Source organism: Oratosquilla oratoria, chromosome 5 (assembly GCF_046742065.1).
Source record: "Oratosquilla oratoria isolate Oo_2021 chromosome 5, ASM4674206v1, whole genome shotgun sequence".
Classification (NCBI taxonomy): domain Eukaryota; kingdom Metazoa; phylum Arthropoda; class Malacostraca; order Stomatopoda; family Squillidae; genus Oratosquilla; species Oratosquilla oratoria.
The window spans coordinates 69,387,548-69,402,547 of record NC_134781.1 but is presented as its reverse complement, the minus strand read 5'-3'; the positions used below and the strand labels follow the sequence as shown (position 1 = coordinate 69,402,547).

Here is a 15,000-nt window from a genome sequence, read left to right as displayed (position 1 = left end):
GTGTTCTGGAAGTAGAATATCCTTTAAATGGCTATATAGCCAGTCACTCTAACGTACACTAGAAAAAAAAATATGGGATTGGCTAAATCTCATCTCTATACCACAGTAGAGCAGATGCTGTGTATGCGTGTGTATGTGTGTGTGTGTATGTGTGTGTGTGTGTGTGTGTGTGTGTGTGTGTGTGTGTGTGTGTGTGTGTGTGTGTGTGTGTGTGTATGTTTGTGTGTGTTTGTGTGTGTGTGTGTGTGTGTGTGTGTGTGTGTGTGTGTGTGTGTGTGTGTGTGTGTGTGTGTGTGTGTGCGTGTGTTCGTGCTTAGGTACGAAGATGTGTATTATGTCTTCTTTAATAAGTAGCCTAAGTTGAAGTTGATATGCATTTCCCACTACTTTCCATGTAGATGCCTTCCTCGAACTGGACTGCATGCGAAGACCATCACGGCGGTTGTCATGATGATGTCTTCTCCCCATCCATATCCATTTCATTTCCCATTTTCTTTACTTTGTTCAAACTGTGTTTTAATACTAACATACAGTATTCTCCATTCCACCTTATGTTCAGGATTAAAACCTATGGCAGCACAAAAAAAAGTTCTTTCCCTGCAGTAGCTGTAAGCGGCTATGATTATAGCCTTCTGTATCATTTGGCTTATGTATAGCGATAAGCCAATGGAGCTGGTGAAGCGGTATATATGTTGACTAGTAATGCTCCCCTCACCCTTCTTTCTTTTTTTACTATTCTTGTGCCCTGCCCGTGCATCCTACCCCACGCACCACCAACACCTGACAGCGAGTTTAAAAGGTATGGTCATACCACTATTGTAACCAGTATCTACCAAGTAAGGAATCTTAGATCTAGTTGGCATACGAAATAACGTCTTTCTTAATTTTTTTTTCCTGAAGTGTGTATGTTATCATTTAGATTTTCTGTGGCTAATTTTGTCTAATGAGAAAGTTTTCGCTTTACATATGAGTAATTGAAAGAAGTGTTTGCATGAGGTAATGTCTGTATGGAACACAAATATTTCACCAGATTAATTTCTAGAACTAAACAATCCGTGATAAGAAAATTAATCGTCAGTCGTGGTCATTTGTTTCTGAAAGTACAGGTACTACTTGAAAATTGTGTGTCTTTCAACTACCGAATTCTTGAATAACGTTGTTGTTGTTATTATTGTTGTTGTTGCTGTTGTTGTTGTTGTTTTTTTTGTTTTTGTTTTGTTTTTGTTGTTGTTTTTTCTGGGATATGGGATATTAATCAAAACACTTTTGCTCAGCATTCATCATAACCAAAACACATGAATTAGGAGCCGCGAAGAGGCGGGGTTTTTTTCCGCCATGCACGCATAAAAGCCGTGTAGATGACCCGTGTCCGTGGGCAAATGGTGTTTTCATGATCAATAGTTTCCAGCGCAGCAGATCAAACACTAGTGCTGCGGTCCCCATCAAAACAAACATCCCTCTATCGCTATTTCCATCCCTCAGGATTAATTTCAGCTGGGATATGCAGTGGCGGACTAGGGGGAAAAAAATATGCGTTCGCACAGAGAAGATACTTTAGCTGAAAGACTGACCAAGCCTGTCTCGGAGAGGTCTAGACCGGCTGTAGACTACATCTTGTGCAGAAAGCGGTTGAGTATTGCACGTGGCGATAATAAGCCACAATACTCCCCATTTCCCCCCACCCTACCCCCAACTAGCGCCGGGTTATTCCTTTGGCTTCCTCCCCCCTCCCCTCCCCTCCCCACTTCAGCTGAATAAAATCGCTTGGCGACAGGAAGAATAAACATACAAACCTATCTAGATCGTGAAGTTAAATGCTGAAACTTCCTAACCTTTCCACAGCTTTAAGCTTTCAGTTGACAATAAAGGCCAGTGTTAAATGACTTGCTGTATGTTAATCTACTTTACTTAATCTATGCAGTATACATGAATGCGTCAAGAGACTTACCTTTTTTTTTGTAAATATTCTAAATTGAAGAGGTTCTTCCTCTGTGTAAACATACGACTTAAGGATCAGTATCTCCCGGCCTCTCCCCTTCAATTTGTTGTTTCTTTTTTTAAAACTTTTACAACATTTAACCTAGCTGCCGTCAGACGATTTTATTCACCTGAAGAGACACTATGACACCATAGTAAAAGAGCACATTCGGCCCTGGTGTCAACACGGCCCAATATATTGGCCATAACTATCGAATTGCATATTTGTTTTAGACCAGGTTACCTCTAACGGTCACCACAGGGACGAGGGAGGGAGGTCAAGGTGGCGGGACACAAGGCTAACATGCTTCTTGCTTTTGAAACTTCGTTTGAGTAGCAACGACTTCGGTCACGATATTCTGGACTTCAAAGCATCTCAAGAATGTGTCTAACATTCGTATTTTAGGTTTAACTTCTCTTAGCTCGTCATTCAGCTTCTCACACTATGACGCAAGAATAATTTGACATTTGGAATTCTAAAGACAACAAAAGATCGTAACCGAAGTCGTTTCTACTCAGACGAAGTATCAAAAGCAAGTAACATGCTAGCGAGAAAGATATACTGTGTCAGCAATACAGGTCACGTAGGAGCCGCTTCACCGAGGGAACGTAGACAAGAGCGATGGTCATTGTCACGCAAACCGATTTGGCAACACAGAGCACCGAAGTTGACAAAGCAGTTGCCCCTTTGATTAACATTATCCTCGCCACAGATTAAACACAATAACACCACAGAGTCCCAACTTCATTTCTTCGCCACGGGGTGAATTAGATACCCTGGCGATGTAACGTTATGATAAAAGGAAAAGTCCCACCCGGTAGAAGAAGGATATTTCAATACAAGCTTTTACCCCCATCGATACCGACAGGGCTCCGATTTACAGCAGTTGGAATTAGTGTATTCTTCCTCCAACCTCCGAATAATCGGCGGTACCGCCCACCTCCAGAACTTTCTCGGCCGTAAAATCACTGTGGCAAGCTATTTTGTTTTCTCAACAGTTTACGTAGAATATCATTTGATATACTGGAGGAAAAATATTTTCCTCCAGGATATCAGATTCCTTCCCGAAAGTTGTGGGCTGCAAATCTGCTCCAACAGTTGGAGGGAAAATAGCCTATACTATTTCCATTATCTCGTGACCCACAAGGTGTTGTCTGCCATGTTGTCACGTACTAAATCAAAACATTTGGCATATACCGGAAGCTGAATGTTAACATAGAATATTCTAAATGCATATTGATTTTTTCATTAAATGGTAGGTGATATGAGTAATTGTTATACATGTAAAGAAAAGAAGAGACTTGTTAAACGATGTGGTATCTCAGGTCAGGTGACGTTGCCCCGGCTCCCGACCAGGTGCGCAGATCACTCATAGAGAATTACATAGAGAAGCTGAGTGCGGGTCTTCGGGCTGCTTGCAGTCTCTTTAATCATACCAGTCGTACATGCAAATATAAAGAAAACGTTGTTTCCCCCGTTTTCTTTGAAGATGGTTTAGACGTGGCAACGCTGCTGGTTTTGCCGGCCACATCCTATAGGTCACCAGATAATGGAAGAAGTATAGTGTAATAACACCTTGACAGGAAATGTCACCTAGCGCGAAAAAGAATTAGTAAAAACATGGACATGGCCGCAACAAAACATAAATGAAATGATTTCTGGCTTCCAAAAAAAAACACATGATCGCGATACACAGAACAGTTATGATTTACTCGTATCTGCACACATATTCATAATAATCACCACAGGAAGATTCATAACTAGTCATTATGAGAGATAAATCAAATGAAAGATGAATTGGCAAACCAACAGGCTTTCAGAACAAAAGGTAAAGGTACTCCCTCCGGAACACGTACAGTCTGTGGAGAGTTGGCGTGTAAGTTTGTCACTCGAATCTCCACCCTTTCTAGACGGCAGATCAATCTCTCTGTATACTGACTGGGTTCCATCCTATCCACACTCTCCTATTGTGTTTGTGTGTTAGCTGGTGCAAGACTATACAAATGGTTCCCAGTCTGTTAGTTATGTTACGCTGTTTTTTGTTTCCAATTTCTTGGAAATTATTTCTTTGAGTAAAATTGTTTGACATAATTTTTATCTTAATTTTTTACCTGTGGACCACCTTTGAAACTGTTCTGGATCCCTGGGGACCACAGGGTCTTGAGTTGGGAACCATTGTTCCACACAGACTTGCCGTCCAAAAATAGTATAGTTCAGATCGACGAGCTCTCACGACCACTCCGCGAACTTGTACGAGCGACTGCGTATAGCTGCTTGAATTCACAGCGAAGTGATTGCATCAACTTATATATCGAATCTGTTCCTAAATATCCTCTATGTAGGACAAAACTTCTTGTCCTGCAGACCTGACTTTCTGTTCCTTACTAAATCTCAAGTGTTTGGACAAGATTAATTTGTACTCAGCCTCCTCCTACTGTCTCCATTCTGACTTCCGTTCTGAAGTTGGCTGATGCGCTTATGTGCGCAATGTCTTGCAGTCTTCTGTGTTTCCGAGTTTGAGTCTCCTAAATGTTCGGACATTTGGCTCAATCTAATGTTTTATTCTTCCACTAAATACTTATGTGCTATATGTCTTTCGCCCGACTCCAAAGACTATCTAGAATTTTTCCTCGGTAGAACACACCCTATCCTACTCTCCTTCCCTTGAATTATATATATATATATATATATATATCAGGAGATCTCACTGTTCACCACCAATTTTGGCTTTCCTTTTTTACTAAGCCAGTCGGTGAACTACCCTTCAACTCTTCTATCCTGAACGATAAAATCCTTAAGGTGCCCATTTTTTCCCATTGGGCATTTTTTTCCTTTATCAACCTTTTAGGTTGATGAAAGATGGACTAACAGTCACTAACTACTATAACTGCGTTATTGATCAGACGTAGAGAGAATAGCTCAAAAGTAGTATATATGATGTGCTGTTATTGAGGTGTTATATTGCCCACAGCGTTTTGATGGAGTCAAACCGAGTCATGATTCGAACCTGTAATGGTAGTGAGATCCATGAAAGCATCTATCCTGATCAATACGACGAGGGAGACTTCAAACCCAACGACCTCAGGGACCATCCTCCCTTCACCACAACCATCGGAAGGTCTCCGACTGCTAGGGATGATTTCTCACCGTAAGTTGAACCTGTCTCACCCGTTAGAATATAGGTACATACCCTGGTTTTCCCCTTCGTGGAAAATAAATGAATGCAAACACGTTACTTGATGGTCCTCATACTCCAGGAATCGATCTCCTACACTCAGTGTCAACGTGTCTGAGAAGAGTTAGACTCGTTTTATGAAAGGAGGCTACTAGTGACAGCCTCACTGGTCGTTGCACCAGAAGGACAGACAGTAACAAGGTTCCGAAACCCCTGATTTTATGTCTGATGTGTTATGTCACTAGCCGCCCTTCTTTGCAACTTTTCAACCTGTAGATGACACAGAGAACAGTCCGGCCTGCTGTCAAAGACATTTCTTCCACTCATCAATACATTGCACTACACAGTACACACGACACCTCTATTTTTGGTTTCCCAAAATTTAGTGGTGTCGTTACAGGTAGCCTCTGGTCCCGCTGTTCAGGAGGAGACAAAAATCGGCCACATTGCGACTAAGTATTTGGCTGACGATCCTGGGAGGTGTCTTGATACTCCCTATAATGCTCTTTCTACTCATTCCTGCAACATTTGCGGCCTTTCCTCAAATTTCCTCTCCTCGGAACACCACTTCATCTCATCAAAGTCCTGTATTCTCTTTCTCACTGAAACCTTGGTGCCTGAGCATGAAGATAGAATCTATAGTCTACCCCTATTTCCGATCCAAGGTTAGCCGTTGTGCATATGTGCACAACGATCTTGTTGTCTCCCGCGTTCCTGAGCATGAGTCTTCCAAAATCTTTACCTCCTGACTCAAAATGAAATATGTTTTTCCACTAAATACCTATGTGCTGTATATACCTCGCCTGACTCCAAAGATTATCCAAAAACCCGCGACTACCTAACTTCTTTGGTGGAATGCTTTCTATCCAATTCTCCGAAATCTCTCCATTAGGAGACTTCAGTATCCACCATCAGTTTTGGCTTTCCTGTTTATTTACAGATCCAGCCGGTGAACTAGTTTTCATCTTTTCTATCCTAAATCACTTGGAACAGTTAGTTCAGCACCCTATTTGTATCCCTGACAGTCTTGAAGATAGATCCAACATTTTTGACCTCTTCCCTATTACTTATTCATCCACTTCTGTTAAGTTTTCCTCTCTTTTGAGTATCTCTGACTACAACCTCATGTCTTTCACTTTCCCTACCGCTTGCCTGAAGATCTCCCCTCGCACAGATGCCTTCGGGACCTTGGCGTTTCTGACCGGAAATATTTGAGGCATTATTTCTTTGATTTCACCTGGAATGATTACTGTTTCCATACTCGTGATCCCTCAGTGATTGCAGAGGTGAGCATTTCGGGTATGGAGGCCTTTACTCTGCACACATTTCTAATTCTAAATTTATAAAACCCTGACTTAACCATGTTTGTTCTTCTGCTCTCCAAGCTGGAGACAAAGTTTACAAACGGTACCCTACCCCTCAAGTTCCAGAGAATCAGGATAAGAAGTAGCAGAAGTTTGTCTTTTTAAATTCTGTGCACGATTTGTGCCACCTTGTCAGTAACACTTACGAAAAATCCTCATCTTAGTTTGCACCTGTCTTCCGTAGTGACGGCAATGTTGCCATATCTTCCTTTAAAAATATATGTACATATCAAAATCTATTTTGAACGATTCCAGTGTTTTTCCTTTAGTTACATTCCTCAGACTTACTCAGACCTTCCATCCGAATTTCTTCCAAAAATGTAACTTTTTTTTTCCTGTTACTCAACCAACCCATTGCCTTGATTCACTCTTGCAGGAGGTCCGCGGCCTCCAAGAAACCGGCCACGGACACCAGTTTAGCTCATGAGTCACACAGTAAAAAAAAATTGTGTTTTGGGTGGGGTAATTCTAGGGTAGTACAGTATGAAATGTTCTGTGTCTTCCGTACGGTGGTTGCATCTGGGGAAATTGGTGTCTGTTGCCATGCTAATTCTGTGCCGATAGCTTTAATCTGGACTGAATTGAATGCAGACATAATAGTATATTTTTCTTATATATTCTGAGTGGTTTATTTATTAAGTTGGTTTCTGGGGGTGTTTGGTGAAGTACAAAATTTAGCGGTGTACTTTGGACTATTTGGGGTGTATGTTTTTTTTTGGTGTGTGAATATAATGCTGGGGGAGATAATTGTAGATGTTTGAGTAGAATACTGCTGGGGCTGTTTTCTATGGGCTGCCCTATCTGGCCTTGACACTAAGACTGTTAACGGTCCGGATGGAGTACCTCCTATCGTTCTTAAAAAATGTGCCTACGTGCCGACTTCCCTGCCTAGGCATACTGCCCCGTCCCTGTCTATGAACTTATCCCTACCCTTTATGCTAGAAGTGTGCCTACATTCAACCTATCCCAAAGAAAGGTGATAGTTCTTAACCCTCTAATAACCGCCCTGTAGCTTTATTTTCCTGGTAATCTAAATTTCTAGAAACTATCCTAAACAGGAAGATAATGAAATATCTCTCCGCTCATGACCTTTCTGATCGCCAGCATGGATTCTGCTAAGGATATACTACTGGAGATCTTTTAACGTTTTTAGCTGATCCCTACCCATCTTCTTTGAGTGATTTTGACGAGACCTATGCTGTTGCATTAGACATACCAAAAGCTTTTGATAGTCTGACATGATTTTTTTTCACGCTACCCTCATTCAGCATCTATCCCTGCTCCCTTGTTTCTGATTTTCCTTCTGACCGTTCTATAGCTGCTGTTATAGACGGTCACTGCTCTCTTCCAATATCTATATCCTCTGGCGCCCCATAGATTTCTATTCTATCTTCTTTTTCCTCCTAATCACAAATGACCTGCTTGATTGCACACTGGCATATACATTCATACACTGATGACTTTACTCTCCTCAAATTGAGGTCCATTCTCCTAAAAAGATCGCTGCAGAACACCTAACGTCTCACAACATCACGTCTGACTGGGGCAGAGAAGAACTATTGTCCTTCAACGCCACCAATACACAATTTATTCACCTTTCCACCCGACATAACGTAGTCTTCTACAGTTATTCCATTTTCTTGAATGGCACACAACTTTTTCCTTTTGACACCTTAAACATTCAGATTATCCTTCACGAGTAAAGTCAACTGGAAACCTCATACCTAATGCTAGAACAGTTTAAGTGAAATTAGGTGTTCTGTCCCGCGCTCAAAAGTGACCTAACTCCAACTCGGCTGCCGTCCACGTATGGAGTATGGATTTCACGTTTAGGATCACTCGTCTCACTCAACTCCTGGACGAGGTAGAGTCCAAAGTCTTCCTCTTTAGCAGTGCTTCTTCTCTTACTGATGAACTTAAGCTTCTCCCTGTCAGCCTCAATATTGCATCTTATTCTCTTTCTAATGGTCACTACTATTCAGAACTCGATAATTGTGTGCCTCCCTCACTAAAAGTTCATTAGAGTTTCTGAAACGTCCCTTTCTCTTTCTGTATAATTACCTTTAGCAGAAATCAACCAGTACGCCCTGTCTTTCCTTCCTTCCACTGGGAGCCTCTGCAGCTCTTTTTCCTGATGCTTCTTCACTTCAATGGAATCTCAAGACACCTCCCCTACACCGTCAGCTGACTTCGAATTGGTACACTCTTGGTTCTTTTCCCTCCGGGTTGGCCCTGTTACCAACACTTTATCTATTTTTTCTGTCGTTCTTTGAATTATGTAAATAAAAAAGCGCCGGTTGATTCCCTGGAGTTGACGCCATAAAGTAAGTCTAACTTTTACTCAGACCCACTACAATAGAGTACCTGCACAGCTACTGTACTTTACTTTGTTTTGTCTTGTGGTACTGTGTTTTACATCAGGTTTTACAGTGCACTTTAATTTCCTAAACAGCCTGGGACAGGGGTCTTGTGCAGACAAATGATGACATTGTTCAGAAGCATGAATTATATTCAGAGAATTTCCATCTCCCATTTTAACTGAAAATACTCGAAGAAGTATATCAATCCAGTTAAGTGAGACGATGATAGGAAGGTGTAGGGAAATGTACCATCGATTTGTCTGCATAAAAGTACCTCTGTAAAACCTGAAGTATAAGTAGAAATGTAGTGTATAGATAAGATAAATGAAGGTCAAACTCATGAGCCACCAGTTTGAATGCAAGAAATATGACCTTTCACAAAGGTCGCCATAGATTAGTAGGAAAGAGAATTTGACAATATCATTAGAAAGAATAGCTGACACTGCATTAGGAAAATCTGATTCTTAAGGTCTCGTTAACACGTTGCTAGTTTAGTAGCCACTAGTACTAGCGACTAGTAAACTATTCCTCTACTAGCCCAATTTGAACGGAAAGAAGTAAACTTGTCTTCAAACTATCCTAGATACTTACTTGCCGAGTAAGTTAAGTTGCAGATAGCGCTAGCAGCTACTAAACTAGACCTGTGTCAACAAGGCTTAAGTCTATTGACACATCTCATATGTCTAGCTTACAAGAAAAGGTCTCACCGAAATCACTAGCAACAGTCCTTTACAGAATCTTTACTAGCGATCAGAATATCATGACAACTCAAAATCTTCCTGTGAAAAATAGACTCAAATGCGTTAAGTAACCACGCTGTAAGATGTTCCAAAATTATCAATATGTGGTTAGTGAGTTTTTTAACATAATTACTTTGTTTAAATCTATAACTGATAGTATAAGTTTGGAAATTACAAACACTTTTTGTCTTGAACTTTAAAAACTCGCCTTTTGCAAAGTTTGTATCCGTAGTATCGTTAAGAATTCACTTTGTAAAGTGTAAAGATTTTATTTTCCTTTTTTTATGACTGCCTATCGAGAATGAGTTTCGATATTACGAAAAGATTATTTGTAATCCTTGGTTTGCTCTGATTACTCGCACTTTATTTCATTTTATTTATCTATTTATTTATTCATTTATCTATTTATTCATTCATTTATTCATTTTAACCTTGCATTAGAGGACTGACCTCCTTTGTTCTGTGTCTAGGATTGTTGATGGTCCATACCAGTCCACGTGTCGCATCCACGGTGCCACCAACATCCACGACGACGCTTTCGCTCTGGAGTCCTCGGACAAGAGCCCCACGTTCCGCCCCTTTCAGCACAATTTCTCCCACTGTTCGCCTGGAGTGCACAGGACATGTTGGTGTGTTAATTTTATCGCCGAACACACACGTCTCAAAGAAGGTTCCACGAAGGTAAGGCGTTGTATGTTGGTGACATAGAAGGGTTTACTCTAAATGCTGAGTAATGTACATGGCTTCAACTCGGTGAAACGTCATCAAGTCCTACTGTTTATTAAATAGTCCTTACGGGAATTCCACCCCCACCCCCCAACTGCGACGTTGCCAATTTGACCACCAATTATCGGATCGTTACAGTCATCTGTCACCCAATAAGACCTCGGCGTGGTACCATGGGGCAAAAGCACTGTTGCCACGTGTCATAGAATTTATTCAAATCGTTGTTATAATCCAAAAAAACGTTATCCATTGTACTGTACAGCCTCCTTTGCTATATACAGAATATAAAAAATCAAATAGCACATCCTGTAGACAGGAAATAAGAGAGCCATTTATTAAGGTTGATTTGGCAGTTCATGACGTTTGCCACACCTTGAACGGACTCCTTCGAGAGCAAGGTCTATAGCTTAAGGCTGCGTTTCCACCGAGCGAGTCTCGGCTGATTCTCCTCAGCCGTCGTGAGTTCGTTTAAGCAGAAACGACGTCGGTTCCAATTTTTCGTTTTTTTCAATTTTCAGAAGTCAAATTGCCTTCGCATCATATACTGAGAAACTGAATGGCGAAATGAAAGAAGCTAAACCTTTACGAATGTCAGACAGATTGTTGAAGTGTTCTAAGGGAAGTCTGGAATGCTGCAAGCAAAGTCTCCCTCTAGCCATTCAAATTAACAATATTTGGCGAGAATCGGCCTGAACTCGCTCGGTGGAAACGCAGCCTACAGGAGATTTTTCGCTTTATGTTGTTGTGTGTTTTTATTTTGATGTTTTGCGATTCTAAGATTTCATTAATTAACAGTTTTATAAATGTTATTTTTATGTTATTATGTACATTATCTTTTTTTCAGTGGCAAGGGCTATATTTTAACTTTATACATCTCCACCAAGACAGATTATTACACTATCTTATTCTTAATTGCTTTGGATTAAAAATTAAATGTTTACATTTGATAGCAAGCATTTGATGTTGTTAAATAAGCCATGTCGAAGGTATTATAAATTAACCGAAACCTTCGCATAAGAAAATGAAGAATAGAAGAAGATAGCAGTACGATAGGTAGTAATAGTGAGAATTTCATGTAACAGGAATCCATATCACTGTCTTTTATTCCTGAATTCAGGTGAAGGAGGACTGGAAGTATGTAGCCATGGTGCTGGACCGCTTGTTCCTGTGGATCTTCACGCTGGCGGTGTTGGTGGGGACAGCCGGGATCATTCTCCAGGCGCCTTCCCTGTACGACGAGAGGGTCCCACTGGACGAACGGCTCTCCGAGGTCTACCGCGCCCATCGCAATCCAGCGTAATCCCCAGCTATACATACATACATACCTTCTACGTGTGAGGAGCCTCCGCAATCGCGGCGTGGACGGGCCACAGGAATATCTGCACGTTACCTACTGCTATCAGAGAGTTTATTGGTAACAACCTCTGCTGCTCCTCCTCCTCCTCGCCCGCGAAGAGCTTCGAGCGCAGATGGTGGAAAGGCAGGGCGACGAAGTAGTCGCGTTCCGCAGTTTTGTCACATTCAGACGGGTTCATTAGTGAGTAGAGTTTGATGCTCATAATGATATGTAGATTAATTCTCCCGAAATATTATTTGTCATTGTTGATGTAAATTTGGTAGATGAGCCAAGACATAGTTTAATAGAAAAAAATATGTAGGTCTAGATCATACCCTGATCTATTCCAAACTTGTTTGAAAAAAAAGAGAAAAAAAATGCCACTTTGCGACAAGCAAAGTGAAAGTCACACTCCGGGACGGGAGTATAGTTACTTAGCAGATATCGGCAGCGATGGACAAGTCATCTGCTAAGGGAGTTAAAATTAAGTGTAGATATTCAGTCTTCATACGTGGCTTTTAACACTGTTATTTTTCAATTATTGGCAGTATTATTTGGGAGTGTTGTCAATTCTTACGAATAATTGTTAACGATTCACCTGCCATGTATATACGTACGACTCCATGTTTTAGGGGGAAAAAAACAAAAGAAGGTCTGCTCTAACATACGACATACTCATCAAGAGGTTTTGAAGCCTCAAGAACGCAGACAATGATGTGATAATCCTATACAAATGCAAGATGGCCACGTTGTACTGTTGATAACGTATGTGAGTATGTTTATCTGTCTTTCGTTTCCAAATGTATGGCTTAACAATAATGATAAATCGAGAGCTTAGACGAAAGTGTACTCCTAGATTGTTCGTGGTCAAACATTGAAATATTGACAATTCTATTCAATTTCCTTTCTGAAGGATGAGGTACAGACAGTCTAAATTATCAGTCTTTCACACTGATACAACAGAGGATGGACGATAACATATAACATGCACTAGCGCATGAACAAAGTCAGGGTGTATGCCGACATACATACATTCTATAGAGATACGTGAATACATGTTATTCTTTTGGTAGAAGTTCAGCTGGTAGAACGCTCGAGTAGTAGTTCGAGTCTGAAACTCGAGGAGTTGTTGCCAAAACGTAGTTCGATACTACATTTCTCGTGGGGTGACGTGGTGGGTGATGTGAACAGGGCATTTCCTTACTACTCTTAGACTCACCATGTATAGATGCATCTGTGTCAGACCTCCAAAGTGGTGTGAATCTTAGTTCCGACCTCTCTTTTGGCATGGCAGCTTCAACTCCTGTCCTCACAATTATGGGAATAGTAGAAGGATACCCTACGCAAGGAACAAACAAAGCCTGTGTGTGTGTGTGTGTGTGTGTGTGTGTGTGTGTGTGTGTGTGTGTGTGTGTGTGTGTGTGTGTGTGTGTGTGTGTGTTTGTGTGTGTGTGCTTATATGAAACACCTGTAACTTGTGTTCAAGGATACAAGAGTGATCATTAGGAAAGAAAAACATAACAGAACAAAGCGTTTTCGTATATTCACATGTTCAGTGCTACTGAAGATGTGAATACACGAAAATGCTTTGCTTTGTTATTTTTTCTTTCCTAGTGATCACTTTTGCATATATATATATATATATATATATATATATATACAGTATATATATATATATATATATATATATATATATGTATGTATATATATATATATATATGTATGTATATATATATATATATGTATATATATATTTATATATATGTATATATATAATGTATATATATATACATATGTATATATATATATATATATGCATATATATGTAAATATATATATATATATGTGTGAATCTTGGCAGCAGGTTTTCTTTTAAACATGTTTTGTTAAAAACAACTGCGCATTCGGCGCTACAAAGCTTCTTAAGTAGACTTTCAAGTCTTCTGAACGTGGATTTCTGGTTATCACAGGACAGACGGAATAATAGATTTCCAGTAGACATTAGGAACTTTAGTCTGTACATTCTTTCTCAACTAAAGTTCCTAATGTCTACTGGAAATCTATTATTCCGTCTGTCCTGTGATAACCAGAAATCCACGTTCAGAAGACTTGAAAGTCTACTTAAGAAGCTTTGTAGCGCCGAATGCGCAGTTGTTTTTAACAAAACATATATATATATATGTATATATATCATATTTATATAATTATATATGTACATGTATATATATATATATGTACATAATATGTATATATATATGTATATATATATATATATATGTATATATATGTATATATATATATATGTATATGTATATATGTATATATAATATATGTATATATATATATGTATATATATATATATATATATGTATATATATGTATTTATATATATATATATATGTATGTATGTATGTATGTATGTATATATATATATATGTATATATATATATATGTATGTATATATATATATGTATGTATATATATGTATATGTATATATATATATGTATATGTATATATATATATATATATATATATATATATATATATATATATATATATGTGTATGTAATTGTTGTCTTGAGTTTCTTTGACTGGAAACCAACAGCTGGTCTACAAAAGCCCTTAGGTCTCCTATAGATCTCTGTGGGAAGAGAATTTGCACCGTTGTTTTTTGTCGTATTTGTCTGGGACCGTTTCTGTGTTACTGGTTGAAAGTAATAGAACATTCACCGGTTGTCAACTCTTCCTATGTGAATAAGTGGAAGAAATGTAATTGAAGATGGTACAGAAAGACCGAGTAACCCCCCCCCCCAGATTGCCACAAATGAAAGTGAGGGTTTAACGGATTTTTTAGATGGACATCAGAGATTATTCTCTCTGCCACTTACCAAAAAGCCTTACACTTCGAGTCTCAGGTTCACGTCTTCCTATGGATATGGACACCAGACTCCATGTGTAGTATCTATGTTCTAGGATTTTACCTCTCTTCTAGAGACTGTCCTCCACTATCCCCGCAGTCGTGAAGGGGTGTAGCAAGGTCATGCCTTGAATGGTTTTCTGTAGAATTCGTGTACCATAAGTAATTTTCTATATAAATAATTGTCAACCCGCTGGAACTTGCATTATGGAAAATCACTACAAGGGAGCTTGCGGGGCAGGCGACAATGAGAATCATCTTGCCACCAACCATTTATAAAATCCATCAACACCCTCACCCCCACCCATAGGTGAGCAGCACCATGGAAGTCGTACTCGATCTCTGGATTTAGCCAGTGGTTGCTCTCACATTTCGACTCTTTTTTTCCCCCACTTAGGAAAAG

The 15,000-nt window shown here is 39.7% G+C and overlaps 1 protein-coding gene across 3 annotated transcripts in view; it reads left to right on the top strand.

Annotated features, from left to right (window-relative positions):
* Window positions 1–13,182, top strand: part of LOC143025531 (acetylcholine receptor subunit alpha-like) — a 339,726-nt gene extending 326,544 nt beyond the window's left edge. The window contains exons 9-12 of one of the 3 annotated variants that reach the window (XM_076185352.1): window positions 788–799; window positions 4,950–5,126; window positions 10,088–10,298; window positions 11,461–13,182. In XM_076185352.1, the coding sequence (XP_076041467.1) occupies window positions 788–799; window positions 4,950–5,126; window positions 10,088–10,298; window positions 11,461–11,643 (583 nt within the window). In that variant the 3' untranslated portion in view covers window positions 11,644–13,182. The remainder of the gene's footprint in view (window positions 1–787; window positions 800–4,949; window positions 5,127–10,087; window positions 10,299–11,460) is intronic. The other 2 variants (XM_076185353.1, XM_076185354.1) reach the window with 2 other exon arrangements.
* Window positions 13,183–15,000: the final 1,818 nt, after the last annotated feature.